At 42.2% G+C, this 16800-nt stretch overlaps 1 protein-coding gene across 1 annotated transcript; it reads right to left on the bottom strand.

Annotated features, from left to right (window-relative positions):
* Nucleotides 1–6: 6 nt before the first annotated feature.
* LOC140370668 (calpain-1 catalytic subunit-like) lies at nucleotides 7–7693 on the bottom strand. The gene is made up of 21 exons (XM_072457864.1): nucleotides 7622–7693; nucleotides 4346–4587; nucleotides 4208–4277; nucleotides 4024–4142; nucleotides 3828–3961; nucleotides 3581–3755; nucleotides 3445–3510; nucleotides 3225–3310; nucleotides 3075–3149; nucleotides 2847–3007; nucleotides 2376–2533; nucleotides 1750–1964; nucleotides 1325–1364; nucleotides 1182–1250; nucleotides 1053–1110; nucleotides 933–994; nucleotides 749–817; nucleotides 601–679; nucleotides 316–432; nucleotides 197–249; nucleotides 7–116 (listed from the first exon to the last, which is right to left on the bottom strand). Exons 2-21 carry the CDS (start codon nucleotides 4580–4582, stop codon nucleotides 90–92), a joined length of 2070 nt encoding a protein of 689 aa, XP_072313965.1. The 5' UTR covers nucleotides 4583–4587; nucleotides 7622–7693; the 3' UTR covers nucleotides 7–89.
* Between the last annotated feature and the right edge of the window lie 9107 nt (nucleotides 7694–16800).

Here is a 16800-nt window from a genome sequence, read left to right on the forward strand (position 1 = left end):
GCCCTCTGGTCTGGGAGCCCTCTGGTCAGGGGGCCCTCTGGTCAGGGAGCCCTCTGGTCTGGGGGCCCTCTGGTCTGGGGGCCCTCTGGTCAGGTGTACATGTAAAGGTGCATCCACTGGAAACACAAAAATATATGTGTAAACAAGAAAACTTAACGCAATTAGTCATTAATAATAATTTAAAAAACATACTCACGTCAGATTCATTAAGGGCCATGACCGCCGCATGTGACAACTTGTGGTAGATTTCTATCAACATTTAAATGAAATGAGACAAAGTGTGATGTTGTGATGTTGTGATGCCGGATTACTCACTGGACATGCACTCAAGTCGGATGCTTAGGCTAATGAAGCTCTCGAGGCTCATGTGACCAGCCGAGGCGCCGTAACGCAGAGCCATCAGGTTAAGCATGCTGTCGCTCACCTTCATTCCTGACACAACACAAAGAAAGCCTCATATGTTTTTCTGCTCACACATAATCCAACTGAGGGTCAAACAGTAAATTAGATTGAAGTCTGACAGTGAATGAGCATGAGATTGTCTTTTTTATCATTGTGAGATAGAGCCAGTGTGTGTCAGTCAGAGGTGATTATTTGTACCTGATATTGTCATAGCATTCCTCAGCTCGTGCAGTGACAGTGTTCCTGTTTGTGACACATCCATTTGATAGAAAATCTCCTGATGAAAACACAAAATGGCCATGAATTTTAAAGAATTTGGGAAAGGCACATAATATTGTTTAATTACTTTGTATCGGGCAGTCTTCTTCCACAATCTAAGAAACTCTCCACTGTTCAGTCTGCCTGTGATAGATGTCTACAAATATTAAGGATTTTTCAGGTTCTTTTTAGTTTACTTCTTTAAATTCAACCCATTGTGATCAAAGTTAACATTACTGAATTAAAAAACAACAGTATGATAAGCAGGATACATCCATGAGTGCCACCAGGCTGCGACAGGCATCAAGGGTGAAGTCCCCAGATTTCTTGATACCTACAACATGGAAACGGAGCCAGTATGATTGGACTCCCATCATTTCAATCACACAAACCTTCAAGTAATTTTTCATTTAGAAGTTTCTGGAGTTGTTCAGCATCCACTTCTTCATACTAAAGATAGAAATGGTAGGATTTAGTCAAAAACATATGAAACCTCCATAGTCAGGATTAAGTCGTCGTACCTTATCACAGTACTGATGGAATATCTGTTTCCAGTTTTCAACTTCAAGTGCATTCGGGACATCCTTGACCTGCAAATTAGACTTCAGGGAGATAAGTCTGTGTGAATGAGAATATCCATTGCATAATGACGTTGACAAGATACCTTAACAATTTTATCATGTTGAAAGTCAGAGGAATCTTCACTGTAGTGGAAGAAAGGAAACATTTATGTCTATGATATCTGTCTATCTGGAACTTGACCTTCAATTTGATTTCGGCGGTTGAATAGACCACCGAAATCTTTTTTATTGTGTGATTGGGCAAGACACTTAGCCCCACCCTGCCTTTGTTTGAATGTCATGTGAATGGTGGTTGTTGTGAGCAAATATGAGAAACAAAATGTGCTGCATTAATTACCTACAACCAGACAGGAAATTCAATTCATTTTAAGTGATGTGAAGTTTCAAGTTTGTGTGACAATTATTTTAACCTAATAATGACGTATTCTCTTCATTGCCCTTGCGTACTGTGTACTGTCTGTGGAGGGAATATGTAGTTTGTATCTTGGGGTGGAACACGTTTTCCTACCAGTTGTTTTGTTGGATTTGTGCTTTGGAGCAGATGGTCAGCAGAAATGAGGCAGTTTCATTGGGTCTGAAAGTCGATGGTACAATTATGTATTCTCCTGGACTCAGCGTAAAGAACTCCACCACCTCTCGTGCGTTCATGAATTCCATCGTTTGGAAAATCGGAGCGCTACTGCTGAAGAAAGAGGCAGGCAACTTTCCTCTTGTTGACTTGTACTGGAACGAGATAATACAGCATTAAACAGATTTCCAGACAAGTTGTACTTTAAATTGACAAGAGTCCTTACAGTTTCTGTCAGCTTAGGTGGAATGGAGAACATCAAAGAATTTCCACATTAAACGTTAAAACGTTATAGGGGAAAAAGCATATGACAGTAAAAATAAAATACTTTATTACCTACTTCCATTTTAACAGAATGGAACTGAGAGTGGTGTTTTATGGGTTTTATCTCTAGGTGGTGTTTTACAATCCAAAGTACAGATATGTTCCTTTTATGTTCCTTCTATTACAGTGTCAATATAGTGTTTGTTATTGAAGCAACAACTTAGACGTTTTTTTTATTTCTATTTTATTTCTATTTCTAGCTTATGAATATTGCCCAAAGTATCACACATAATAGTAACTACCTCAAATACTGAAAATCCAATGTGGAAGTTGTGGACCAGGCGTCTGTTTCTTTTGTCAGGCTTCTGCATCAGCGACACCAGGATGTTCTTCTCGTCACCTGTCAGATGTTTGTCATTCTGAACCTTGATGTGGTACTGAAGATTGGTCCAAAATGTGTCTGTAAAGTAAATGGAAATGAATAAATACCAGAACTAGTCACAAGAACACATTATGGGTTGTGGTCGTTTAGTGTTTCTTTCGCTGCAAGCTTGTAATTCAGAGTTGTCAGTGCTATGAAAAGCAGGTCAAGCTTGTTAGAATCCCTGTGTACAAAGTGCACATAGTAAAGACTTTCAAACTGACGTAATTATGCAATCTTTGTTTGTACCAATGCATTTTGTAACACAGTACATCTTCAGCAAAGACAGATGTAATGATCAGATGTTGAATTGTATTGCACAATGATGTTTTAATCATATTGTTATATGAACCTTTATTGTTTCTGCATCCGCCTGCAGTGGTCCCAGCCACCCATCTCCCCTCATACATCTGACAGTTCCAGTGACATGACGCAGTACCATCCAGGAACTCTGGGCTCGGAGAGCAGATGTCCAGGTCATTGTATGACTGACAGAAATCCTGTAAGCTCATCCTACAGACAACACACATATACAATAAAGGAAAGAGTAGATACATGTGAACATTTACTGTATGCTTACCAAAACTCTCCATTATCAGACACTGAAAGACAGAGGTCACGGTCTTGGGAGCTCACAGATTGCCACAGTGGAGACCTTATGGAGGAACAACACCACTACAGTAAAGTTATGGAAGAACAATTAAAACATTTTTGAGACGTCTTTTCTCACAGATCACTCCAGTCTCCATTCCACTCCACTCTGCCCCAAGGGTTCCACACTCGCACGAGCTGGACGGTTTTTCCACTGCTTAGAACCTGGTCAGTAGACATAAAAAGTAACGTATTCATATTTACAAAAATAAAACGAAAGGAAATGTGAATGTGAATTGTGTAACACTGGGAGGGTGTAAGTGGTCATGTGACATTGAAAGTTTGCAAATGAAACTCACCTCTTTTACCCCAGTTACAGTGTAGGCATGTCCTTGGACCAGTCCATTGGGCAGAACTTTATTGTCCTACAACATAAGCACATAACATATAGGAAATTACACAAAAATACCTAGAATTGCTGGGAAAGGTGGTTACCCCCTTTGTTGTGCCACAGCTCATCAGTGACGTGCATGTCCCAGCCCTGCACATGAGCTCCCACAGGTCCGCAGGGGGCTGTGAGAGCTGGATGGTCAGGTGAACACCTCCCGTGAAGTCCACCAGGGCTTCCGCAGGGACCCCCAATTTCATGTCACCATATGAGCCACACACCCTGCCACACATCACCTAATACTTAGAATCCTCGTAAACATGCAGAGACAGGCAGGTTTGCATTGGCATTTACTTGGCATAGGCTTTCTCCAACAGAGCCGGCCAGAATTCATTTGAATTTTTAGAACAAACAAAGATTAGTCTGCCGTTCAGTGTGGGGAGTTTGTCATCTATCACAACATCTACCCATCTCCCAAATCTCCAGAACTGGAATAGATGAGACATACATTAGACATGGGCAACATGATATAATACAATCATGTACTTACCCTAAAATGAAAGATTCCACTGTACTCATTGTCAAAGTTCTGCTCCAGTGGGACCACCTGCCTAAAGATCTGATTTTGAAATGTCAGTGCTCCAATAGATGCAAGAAACCAGCAGTTACCTAAATGACAGAGTTTTCAATACTACATAAAATAGCACAGAACATGAAGATTTGCAAAGTCCTACCCAGGATTCCCTGACTAAAGTCAAACCGAGAAATCCCAGCAACTACTAGACTTGGATTAGGAGAGAGTTCCTGAAAAGATAAATGGATTATACAGTATAATGGAAGAACTAAGTGTTGTATTATTTCCGAATCCTTACTAAAGGTCTGAGCCACTTGACCTGCTTCAGGTCGGCTGGATCAAGTATCCCAGGACCGATGGTGCGCAAGTCCGGGGGGAACGTCTTGTCCACAAACTTGAGGCTGTGTCCTAGACAGTACTGTTTCAACAGCTTGTAGTCCTGGTTGTTGAACTGTATTGGGAGCAATACACTTCCATATCCATTTTGTTTTTGACAAGCTTCAATTATGTTCAGACACACACCAGGGGGAGGCATGACACCTGTAAGAAAATATTACAGATTATTATACAAAGCATGCTACTGTAAATATCTTATTGTCCTCAAATGTGACTTGTAATTCAGGCCTATTCAATTTAAGGTCCGACAAATATTAATAGATATATTTTCCTTTAGTCCTGGTTTAATAATTGTTTAATTCTGATTTAGACCTGCTTTGGTCCTGGGTTTTAACCTGTTTTATTCTGGGTTAGTTCTAGTTTAGTGTCAATTTTGCAGATATATTTTAGTAAAGCCTTTATTATTGTATTTTTCACAAAATCTAATATGGCCTTTGTGGTTTTAACATAATTATTGAAAAGGATCTAGTGTTGGGATATTTTGTGTGTAACAAATTGTCTCAAAAGAGTGGCACGTTGTACATGAACCTGGCCCAGTCGCCCCAGCCCTCTGAAAAATCTGGTCCTTCAAGGAGCTTTTTGTTGAACAGCCCTGAAAGTAACGAGTCACATTTCTACTCAGTGTGTGAATAAAGTCAGTAATCCTTAACCTTCATGGCCTCTGAACAGATTTATTTTGACATATTGTGTAACGCTTTTTGACTGACAACTGGCTGAGCAACCTGATAATTATCAGATTAAGAGGGAGAACAGGAGTGACTGGTCTAGCTCTGTACTCGTGTCCCCCTGGGTACAGACTTGTGGGTGCACACTTGAAGTATAGACTTGACATGTTCACACCGGCTCTTTCAGCTTTGGACTTTATGACATCTGATCAGGAAATGCACACACACTCACAATGTGTTGAGTTATGTGCAACTTTACCCTTCTCTCTTTTGTGATGAATCTGTTTTATTCCTTTGTAATGTTTCTACGCTATAATAAAATGCAACCTAAAATTGTTTTTTTTTTAATTATTGTTTATACAGGGGAAAACAATGAGAAAACTCTTTTTCGAGAGAGCAGAGACAACAAGAGATGCTGGGATTGGCCTGTGCACATATAGGCCTTCTGGGTAATAAGAGGCGTGGTTAAAGAGTGGAGGTGTGGTTGCTGGGGAAGTAAGAGGTTGAGGCGTGGTCCTGCTCCCGAACCCAAGTTAGCGATTACATCTCCAACTACACTTATGATGAACACCCTACATCAGGAGATTTCACCCAATGGGCAGGGTCTACACAGAGTAGGGTAAATATCTGAGTTCTCGGACTAGATCAGGGAATTGAGAATGACTCTTGGATGAGAGTCAAAACATCGTGTCCAGATGACTATAACTGAATGTTTTTTCTACAATGGAACACTCCTGGATGAATGAGGGATTATATCAATTTATTATAAGTATTGTGTATAGATACATTTTCAAATTAAGCTATTCTTCCCAGCAAAATCCAGGCAAGTGTCTACAATAAATATTGTCAAATAAGCTTTATGGCTACATTTAGGCCTTGATGATTATTATTAGGTTGGTATTAATAGTAATAGAATAAGGAGGGGGAATCATTTTATTGTATACACTATTCAGATAGAAACATAAAAGTATGTTTAAAAGTGTCCAGTTTTCTGAACTTGTCTTTTGATCGGAGAGAGCAAGCTTTGAATTGGAACAGAACTTGAAGGATGACATTTCACAAGTCTGCACAGGTACGTGGATTGAGAAACATTCCCATCAGGAAGATGGCTTTTAGCCAGTCAGCTTTTTCCATCAAAATTATTAAGGAATGGAACAACATACCAACTACCATTAGGGAAATCTCCTCAGTTTATTCCACATTGACTATCTTTCTGTGTTTTCTGTAAATAAGGAAGTCTCACATTTGATATTATTCTGCCTTAATGATTATTTTGATGCAGCCATGCACCCTTCTGCTTGCTGTGATTGCTTCTCTATTTGAATTTTTTAAATATTTGTGTTACTGTCTAAACTGTGGAATACTAACCATTTTTATTTTAATTTTAATCAATCAATCAATCAATAAGATTTTATTTGTGAAACATAATTCGTACAAAAACAGCAATACAAAGTGCTTTACAACGTTAAAAACACAAAAACACAATATAGTATAAATTACAATAAATCAATAAAAACATAAATACACAAAAATATTATTTAAAATTTAAAAAAAAGATAAAAGTATCTTAGTCATATGCTGGGCCAAAAGTACGAGTGGTTCTTATTTTCATATTATATTTTTGATACTGCTAACATGTCCAAGATGTACTTTGGTGCTAGGCCATGGAGAGACTTGTACACAAGCAGAGCTGCTTTAAAGTCTATTCTCTGAGCACAGGAGCCAGTGCAGAGACCTGAGAACATGTACAAATGAAGCCTGCGTAAATTCAGCCTGGAAGACCTAACTCCACCCATCTACGTCAAGGCCACCCTCTCCCCAGCTCCATCATCGCACTCAAGCAGGCGTCCGCCTGTCCGTCTGAGAGAGTCAGATCCCTCACTTCACCATGGACTCTCCCAGGTTTCTGCGCTCTGAGCAGCAGCGTTCTGGATGTACTGCAGCCGTTTTACAACTCGTTTGGAGAGGCCAGTGAGCAGGCCGTTACAGTAGTCTAATATACTGGAGACAAACGCATGGATAAGTCTCTCCAAATCTGGACACTATATTTTTGATTTTGGCAATGTTTTTTTAGATGGTAAAAAGCTCTGGTGGTTATCTCTGCGTTGCATTGTAACGATAATCCCTCTTCCCAGGGAGCCTTCTGTACATCTAGTACTAGCTAGTAATTGTAATGTCATCAGGATGTCAGATACTGCTGGTTATCATATCTAAAAGCATTTTAAGTAGATTCACACAATTGTCATTCATTGATTGAAATGAACTGGTTTACTTTGTCAAATACTGCTGACTAGTTTCTTTGAGACCTTTTTAGTGAAGTCAAGACTGTTTCAATCAGAAACTGAAAGTACAGAGCACTCAGAGAGCCAGTCTTGTTTTAGCCCCAGTGAGATCTATGAACCACTATGTGTTCTTAATAAAGAATTAATTTGATTGAATAGTCAATGTCATCAATCATAAATAAATCAGGTAAATCTTACAATTGTTCAGTAACGTTGAATGGTTTGTCTTACCTTAGGTTCTGTCACTGGGAGTGCGGTGGCTGAGTGCAGCAGATCGGACTGAGCTCTTCTGTGGCTGTGTGTAAACCCCCAGGGCAGGGTCGCTCTTTGTCCTGCTGTTCAAAATATAACGCTCGGAATGCTCTTTTACTCGTAAAGAAGTATGTAAACCAACAACATTGTAGAGGCTTTAGGTCTCATGAAAGCCGCATTTGTTTAGCTCACTCCCTGTCATTGTGGTTAATGATTGACTCTATTTAAAGAATATGGCTCTAGGAGTGGTCTTGTTTCATGATATCTAAGTCCATACGGTATTTTGTGAAGAGCTCCTTCAGCCTGTAGACAGAAATATTCCATTCTGTCTTGAGTTTATCTCCGTGACCCCAGAGTTACTTGAAGAGATAATAATTATTGTTGATTAGTTAGTATAATGAGATTCAATGAAAATTGGAAAACACCCACAAAATGAGTAATTATAACGCATAAAAGTAGTTGTACAGGAGGTGATGAAGGATGGTAAACAAAGCTGAAATTTGATGTTAAATTTTGTTACTTACACAGGCATTCACAATTTAGAAACAGCAATACACATTTACTCTCTGTAAATGCTCATGTAACCCAGGTGATTTTCTGCTCCTGGACCGTTTCTGCCTCCGTTTTGCCTGCCTGGTCCCTTTGCTTCATTTTTGCCTGCCTGGTCCGTCTCTGCCGAACTATCGCGAGACTTCGCACACGTATCGCGAGATTTGCGGCGCTAAGCTCTTTAAAACATGGCCGCGCGCAGTTGTTCGGGAGGAGTGTGGGCCTCCAGGTTGTTAAGCGGCTGCAGGTAGGCGGTTAGCCCTCTAAACTTTACATTTTACGGATATTCTGCTTATTCACTGTTATGCCATCGACTTTGCAGATGCCTCTGCCTGTGATCTTGTGTTTTGTTTGACTGATATACTTAAAGTGGACCTGGTGAGTGCTTTGTTATTGTTCGAAGCTAACATGCTATGCTACTGTTGATTGAATCAGTTAACAGACTTGTCAGCCGGTGCGGGCGCTGGCTGCACTCGTTCATGTTAAATTGTATCATTTTTGCACTTCAACTTTTGCTGAATCTGACACTGAAATCTAATGATTTAAAGTTAAATTATTAAAAGTTAATTTCACTTTATGCTCAACACTGTAACTATTTATGCCCAAAACACTGGGAATATTAATTACTGATTGAGATGAACAGATGACATGCAATATTGTATCTAAGCATGATCTAATGTTGAATTATAATTATTATTATTAATTAATAATAATAATTTTGTTGTTTATTCATGGTCCTGTTTTGAACAGGCCAGGTTCCAGAACTGGATGGCGAGCTAAAGAAACCAGAACAAACCGAGAGAGTGCAAACATCTGCCGGTGCGGTAGGAGGCGCTGCAGCCGCTCCCCACACATACATTATATCCTACACAATATCCCCTGCTAGTGGATAAACTGATTCATACTCTGAAACCCTTGGAAGTTACCCGTGGATTCTATTTTTGTGGACTGAGCTATGCAGCACTGCACTTGGAACTTTGTTAACGCGTTGAACTGATTAAGTTCAGAAATATGGACCATTATTCTAATTGTGCACAACTGTAAATATTGTATATATTTGTCAATCACTGTAAATAACACCACTCAGCGCTACAAGCATTTTGTCAGTTGTCTCATTGAATACACCTCATTTTCCTCCGAGCCGAACCTTAAACTTCTGGTACTAGTCCAACTCTAATTTTAATGCACTGCAGCATTATATATGCTACATAAATGTGGCGAGCTAGCCAGGAGGAATTGGGTTGTGTTTAATGTGCATTGTTCATTTTCATTTTATTCATTTGCAAAATATTGTCAAAAATGGATGTATTTTTGAGATATGGCATAAAAATTCCAAATGCTGTTCTGGTTGAGGGCATAACAGTGAAAGTAGAAGATGAAATTATTGACTTTCTAAAACAATATGGCTCTATTCATAATAATGTAATCATTTCTGAACTGGAGTTTGACTTTGATGGTGCGTTAGTAGTTGAATTTGCAAGCGGTTCTGCGTTGGAAGCATTGCGTCCCATATTACCCTACACTTTTGTTACTGCTAAAAAGACGGATACTTTTTGTATTTCTGAGCTTTCCACTGTTTATACCGAACACTTTGCTAAAACTAAAACAAAGTCGTACCTTTCTGATTTGCATAACATTGCTAAACTCACCGGGGTTGATTTTACTGAAGTTTTAAAAACTATGATGACTCAGATTGGACTGTCTATCACTGATCCCCAGCTGACTGCTCGTGGTGAAGAACTGGCTGACGCAGAGTCCTCTACATCCTCTACACGTCCTTCACCCACCACCGGACCACAACCAGAGATGAAACGCACAATCCCCAGCGTGGACGTCCATCCACCTGAGATCCAGAGATATGTGGTTGAACACATTGTGAAGAATGAGGAGGGTGCTATACACCATCAGCGGCTCAGGGCATTCTCTGGACGGCTGCCCCGACCTGCCCATGAGGCGGATTATGAAACTTGGAGGTCGGGAGTTGACCTGCTGTTAAGGGATCCATCTGTGTCTGATCTCCAGCGCTCCCGGAGGATAGTCGACAGTCTCCTGCCTCCAGCGGCTGAGGTGGTGAAGCACCTGCGTTCCGATACAATACCCGCAGTATATTTGGATACTCTTGACTCTGCTTATGGAACTGTTCAAGATGGAGATGAATTGTTTGCTAAATTTATGGACACCTTTCAGGACACTGGTGAGAGACCATCTGCTTATCTTCAGCGGCTCCAGGCTGCCTTGAACTCTGCTTTAAAAAGGGGAGGAGTTATTGAGTCTGATGTCAACCGGCACCTGTTGAATCAGTTTTGTCGAGGGTGCTGGGATAATACACTAATAGCTGAGCTTCAGCTGAAGCAGAAAAAGACTCGACCACCCACGTTTGCAGAACTGTTACTACTCTTGCGCACAGAAGAGGACCGGGAAGCCGCTAAAGCTATGAGGATGAAGCAACACCTGGGGTCTACGCGCCAGAAAGTCACTGCCCATGCACAGTTCACGCGTTCTGATCTTGAAGGAGGGGCAGTTGCTGCTTTGACAAACATCACGGAGCAGCTCGCAGAACAACTAGCTGATGTCCAGCGGCAGCTTGCTATGCTAACGGCTGGCAATCAGAGGGCTTCTGCCAAGCCACACTTTAATGAAAAAACTATACCACAACAGGCACGTCGACCAACATTTCCTCAGTCCAAGCCCGGTTACTGTTTCCGATGCGGGGAAGATGGCCACATTCGTCCACAATGTGAAAATGAGCCAAATCCTGCACTGGTTGATAGAAAAAAGAAACTGTTTTCCAGAAGACAGCAGAACACTTCCTCCAGACATTTAAACTAAGTCCGGTTCCTGTTGTGGGACAGATGGGAGCCAAGGGGGACCAAACCTGTCCCAAGAAAGAGAAGAAGAATGTTAAATGTGCTGAAATGTTACAAGCAAAGAACAATATGCCAATCCAACTTCCAAAGGGGCTGGTGGGCTCAAAGTGTTCCTCCATTGTTAAAGTTTCTGGACTGAGCCACTACTGTCTCTTGGATACTGGGTCACAGGTGACTACAGTTCCAGTCTCATTTTATAATGAGACCCTCAGTGAACAACCGGTGAATCCACTCTACAATTTACTACAGGTGGAGGGAGCAACTGGTCAGTCAGTTCCTTACCTCGGCTATGTGGAAATAACTATTACCTTTCCAAAAGCTTTCTTGGGAGTTGACTTTGAAGTTCCAACACTTGCCTTGGTTGTGCCGGATGCCCATCCTGATTCCAATTCACCTGTTTTAATTGGTATGAACACTCTGGAGCAATTATATGAGCAGTGATGTCTCAAACTTCCAACCATCCGCCAAAGGTTATTGTGCAGTCCTGAAGCTCCTGCAATTGAAATATCAACAGAGCCGAGAGGGCAGTGCCGGAACTGTAAGGTTGCTGAGTCAGACGACAGCTTTAGTTCCAGCGGGGCAGACTGTTGTCTTGGAGGGCTCTGCCAGAGTGAATGACCCCTCTACAGTCCAATGGGCCACAATTGAACACCCCACATCACCACTTCCTGGTGGTCTGTGTGTTCAGAGTTGCCTCATCACCCTCCCGACCCGTGCTCCATACAAAGTTCCTGTTGTCATCCGAAACGAATCTGAACATAATGTGCTTATTCCTGCAGCAGCTGTCATCGCAGACATTGCAGCTTCTCCAACCATCCTTGCCCAACAAACTGTTAACTACACTCAGACTTCATCTAAATCCCAGCAAGACACTTTGGAGTACAATTTTGGAGATTCTCCAATTCCAGCTGACTGGAAAGAGCGAATAACATCTAGGCTTAACCAAATGACTGAAGTGTTTTCTTGCAACGATCTGGATTTTGGTTGTACGGATAAAGTTAAGCATAACATCAAGCTCCATGACGAAACACCGTTCAAGCAACGAGCCAGGCCAATCCATCCCCACGACATTGAAGCTGTTCGCAGCCATTTGCGAGACCTGCTTGAAGCTGGCATCATCCGGGAGTCAGAGTCACCCTTTGCTTCCCCAATCGTGGTGGTCCGTAAACGGAATGGCGATGTGAGGCTCTGCATCGACTATCGGAAGCTGAATTTAGACTATAAAAGATGCCTATGCTCTGCCAAACCTTGAGGAGTCGTTCTCCGCTCTTACTGGATCTAAATGGTTCACAGTTTTGGATCTTAAATCTGGGTATTATCAGATACAAATGGATGAAGCTGACAAGTTTTTAAAACTGCTTTTGTTACGCCACTAGGTTTCTGGGAATGGAATAGAATGCCGCAGGGGGTAACAAATGCTCCTAGTACCTTCCAGAGACTCATGGAGAAATGTATGGGGGATTTAAACCTCAAGGAAGTTCTTGTGTTCCTTGATGATATTATAATATTTTCTGACACTTTAGAAGAACATGAGAAGCGGCTATTGAACGTTCTCCACCGTCTCAAGGAGTTTGGTTTGAAGTTGTCTCCTGATAAATGCAAGTTTTTCCAGTCTAGTGTGCGTTACCTTGGACATGTGGTGTCTGAGAGGGGTGTAGAAACGGACTCCGAGAAGACATCCTCACTCAAATCCTGGCCAGTTCCCCGAAACCTCAAGGAGCTTCAGTCCTTCCTCGGTTTCGCAGGATATCATCGGAGGTTTATCAGAGACTATGCCACAATTGTGAAATCCCTCAACACCCTTACCCGTGGCTATGCACCCGTCCATCGGTCTACTAAAGACAAAAGTCCTACTGTGAAGTACCATGACCCGAAGCAGTCTTTTGGAGACAGATGGACTCCAAAATGTCAAGCTGCTTTCAACAGCATTATCGAGAAGCTAACATCTGCTCCTGTGCTTGGTTTCGCCAATCCAAAATTGCCTTATATCCTACACATGGACGCTAGTACTATCGGTTTGGGAGCTGTTCTTTATCAAGAACAAGATGGTCAGCTCCGAGTCATCGCCTATGCAAGCAGAGGCTTGTCTCAAAGTGAGTCTCGATATGCAGCACATAAACTTGAATTTCTCGCTTTAAAATGGAGTGTTACTGAAAAGTTTCACGATTATTTATATGGTGCAAACTTCACAGTAGTTACAGACAACAATCCTCTCACTTACGTACTCACATCTGCAAAACTCGATGCCACAAGCCACAGGTGGTTAGCTACATTGTCCACACACTCTTTCAAAATGCAATATCGTGCTGGTAAACATAATTTTGATGCTGATGCTCTTTCTAGACTTTGTCATGCAGAAGTTCCAGACGACGTTTACGCAAGGAAAGAATGGAACCTCATTCACCAGCTAGCATCTGGGCCAGTCGAGACTGCAGAGCTATCACCTGACATCGTCGACGCCATCTGTCAGAGCAGCCTTGTTCGGATGTTTCATCGATCCCGGTTGAGTCACTCTGACGTTACACTGGTCGAGTTCCTTACAGTTTCTGCAGAAGTCATCCCTGCTGGCTTTGTTGAAGAAGAGTTGCACGGTTTACCTGTCATTCCCTCTTTTTCACACACAGATTTGAGGGATGAACAGTGTGCCGATCCTGCAGTTCGAGAAGTCATCCACCAGCTGAATACTGGAGAAAAGATTCCTCCTGGCGTTCGAAAGGAACTTCCTGAGCTCCCCCTGCTGTTACGGGAGTGGAATCGGTTGGAGTTGAGGATGGAGTCCTTTACAGACGAAAGCGGGAGGAGGATAAAGTTGTTCTTCAACTCGTTTTGCCACCAGCCTTGCGTTCTACAGTTCTGAAAAGCCTCCACAATGACATGGGGCATATGCAGGGCCGGCCCAGCCTATAAGCGAACTAAGCAGCCGCGTAGGGCCCCGAGGCGTTAGTAGGGCCCCCAATCTGGCAACCCGTTTTATGAGAAGTGCAAGCGCAGCGTGCGCCACTAGTGTAGTAGCGCTGCTGGCGCGGCAGCGCACACAGCGGTAACATATAAGGCACAAACCGCATTTATTTGTAATGACAATCTGGCAACCATGACACCAAACCTGCGCTGATTGGTCAACTTTATTGTGCGCGAGGAGCTCGAGAGCAAAACATAAACACAACAGAACGTGGTCCCTGCGTGGTCCTCATGTCCAGAGGAATATATCCCCCCCGATGCCGAAAAACGAAAGAAGAAACTTCTTGAAGATGTAAAGAAACTGCAAACTCAACAACACTCTCCAGGTATTGAACTTCTCTTACAAAGAGACGGTTAATGCTGCTGTTTGAAACAACACGATTCTGTCACGTTAGTTCGCTCAGGCTGGAGGCGACGAGAGCTCTACCCCGCGCATAATAATGTGTCTGAATGAAAGATAATAAGCTTCACATTTACACCAGCCCGGTAGTGTTAGCTGCAGGTGAGGCCGGTGAGGGGCGTCTGTGCCCCGGGTCACTAAGAGGCGGAGATCCGGTCCGGACGAGCGCCGTCTCGTCCAGAACCTCTGACGTGAGACTTTGGAGTGAACAGTGTGCGGCCCCTGTCTCGGGCCCCGTGGGCCCCTGTCCCGGGCCCCTGTGCAGCCTCACTTAGAGATGAGCGGTTTGAGTTTGCGTCCCTCTCTCACATCACCATGTGTGAGATCAATCGTGACTCGTGATGTCTGTTTGACTTCTTAACGTGCAATGAGAGGAACGTAAAGGTTTATGCGTGTAAGGTCCATCAGCCAATCACATTGCAGCATTATTTCATGCAGAGGAGTCCAGTGTGTGATGTTCTGATCAGAACAAACACTTTTATTCTAATTCACTTTTAATAGAGCAATAAAACATTTCAATTTATTTAAAAAGCATCATTAGACTATTTGTTATAAATTATAATTAATTGATAATGAAAAATAACCAGACATATTATGATTACGTCTGTTATAGAATAATACTATATATTTTTATATAAAAGTGGCAAAGTTGCAGAAACACAGTCTCTTCACTATAGCTGGGTTTGGACCTTCACTTCTAGTTCTGTTCATTCTCTGGAAATAACATGTTTGCACTGTTTTATCAGTGTTAATTGTTAATCAAGCAATGCTTATGCTATTTGTTTAATTTAATACAACTTGTTTTGTCACTTTGGCAAGAAGGAACAGTTGGGAGCTGTAAAAGATAAATTAGTAAGGATAACTATTACTTTTACATTTTCAGTTAAAATGAATCAATTTGACCATAATTATTTTTCATAGCCAATATTGTATTGAGCAATTAAGTACACTAATGTATTAATAACTGGCTTTAGTCACTTTCTCCTGGCACAGTTTCATCACATCATCATTTTATAGCATTACAACCTCAACATTTTACTCTTACTTTAGCCGGCTGGACCACATTAAAATGCAGCAGAAGACCCAAAAAAGGTCTGAAAATCTCTGGCGCCCAGACCCCCCTGTTCATTAATTTAAACTAATGTGCTAATGTGGCTGTCGACCCTTAACGCCCACAAATGCGCCCAAAAACATATCTGGGATGTGTGTTATTTGTACAGGGAGTAGAGGTGATGTCAGCGGAATACCAAGTTGCATTGTGGGATTTAAGTTATCAATATTTGAGCTTGTGAGGTGTTGAGAATAAACTAACTGGCAAACGGATGCCCTGGAGTTTTGTTGCGCTTTGTTTGCGTTGAAGAAAGTTCCCATATGTGAATTGTTCACTGACAATGGCAATAAAACTGATTCTGATGACGTGGTGAGGGGCCCCCAAAAATGTTTTCGCTTAGGGCCCCCTGAAGGCTTGGGCCGGCCCTGGGCATATGGGCATAGAGCGGACGCTGGATTTAGTGCGACAACGGTTCTTCTGGCCAAAGATGGCAGCCGATGTGGAGCACTTTATCAAGACTTGTGACCGGTGCGTGCGACGCAAAACACCACCTGAAAGAGCGGCTCCATTGGTGAATATTCAAACTACTCGCCCTCTGGAACTATTGTGCATGGACTTTTTATCAATTGAACCGGATAGTAGCAATACAAAAGACATTCTGGTGTTAACTGATCACTTTACAAAATTTGCTGTCGCAATTCCAACTGCAAATCAGAAAGCTAAAACTGTTGCCAGATGTTTATGGAATGACATTATGGAATTCCCGAACGCTTACATTCAGATCAAGGACCAGACTTTGAGTCACGGCTGGTTAAAGAACTTTGTGATGTGGCTGGGATCAAGAAGACTCGAACTACTCCATACCACCCAGGGGGTAATCCGGTCGAGCGCTTTAATCGAACTCTCTTGGGCATGCTTGGAACGCTCGAGAGCAAGCAGAAGTCAAAGTGGAAGGACTATGTTAAGCCACTTGTTCATGCATATAACTGTACTCGTAATGATGTGACTGGCTTCACGCCTTATGAACTTCTGTTTGGGCGATTGCCACGGCTCCCGGTTGACTTGGCTTTTGGCTTACCAGTGCGTGAATCGCTTTCATCTTCGCACTCCCAATATGTGAAGAGTCTGAAAGCACGTCTTGAAGAAAGTTACAAACTTGCATCCCAGAATGCCCAAAAGTCCGGTCAAAGGAATAAAAGCCGATTTGATCAGCGTGTAAAACCTGCAAGTTTAGAAATTGGTGATCGTGTTCTTGTACGAAATGTCAGAATCCGTGGAAAACACAAGCTCGCGGATAAGTGGGAGCAAGAGGTTTATGTGGTTGTTCAACGTG

The sequence above is a fragment of the Eucyclogobius newberryi genome, unplaced genomic scaffold, assembly GCF_026437365.1.
Source record: "Eucyclogobius newberryi isolate DKJ021-1_F unplaced genomic scaffold, fEucNew1.0.hap1 SCAF_21, whole genome shotgun sequence".
Classification (NCBI taxonomy): Eukaryota; Metazoa; Chordata; class Actinopteri; order Gobiiformes; family Gobiidae; genus Eucyclogobius; species Eucyclogobius newberryi.

Excerpts from the sequence above, each read along its gene's own strand:
- LOC140370668 (XM_072457864.1), bottom strand. The coding sequence starts at position 4,582 with ATGCCTCCCCCTGGTGTGTGTCTGAACATAATTGAAGCTTGTCAAAAA. Across the intron at positions 250-315 it reads CCGACTTGAGTGCATGTCCA|AAATCTACCACAAGTTGTCA; the intron begins GTGAGTAATCCG and ends AAATGTTGATAG. Across the intron at positions 117-196 it reads TGGCCCTTAATGAATCTGAC|TGGATGCACCTTTACATGTA; the intron begins GTGAGTATGTTT and ends TTGTGTTTCCAG.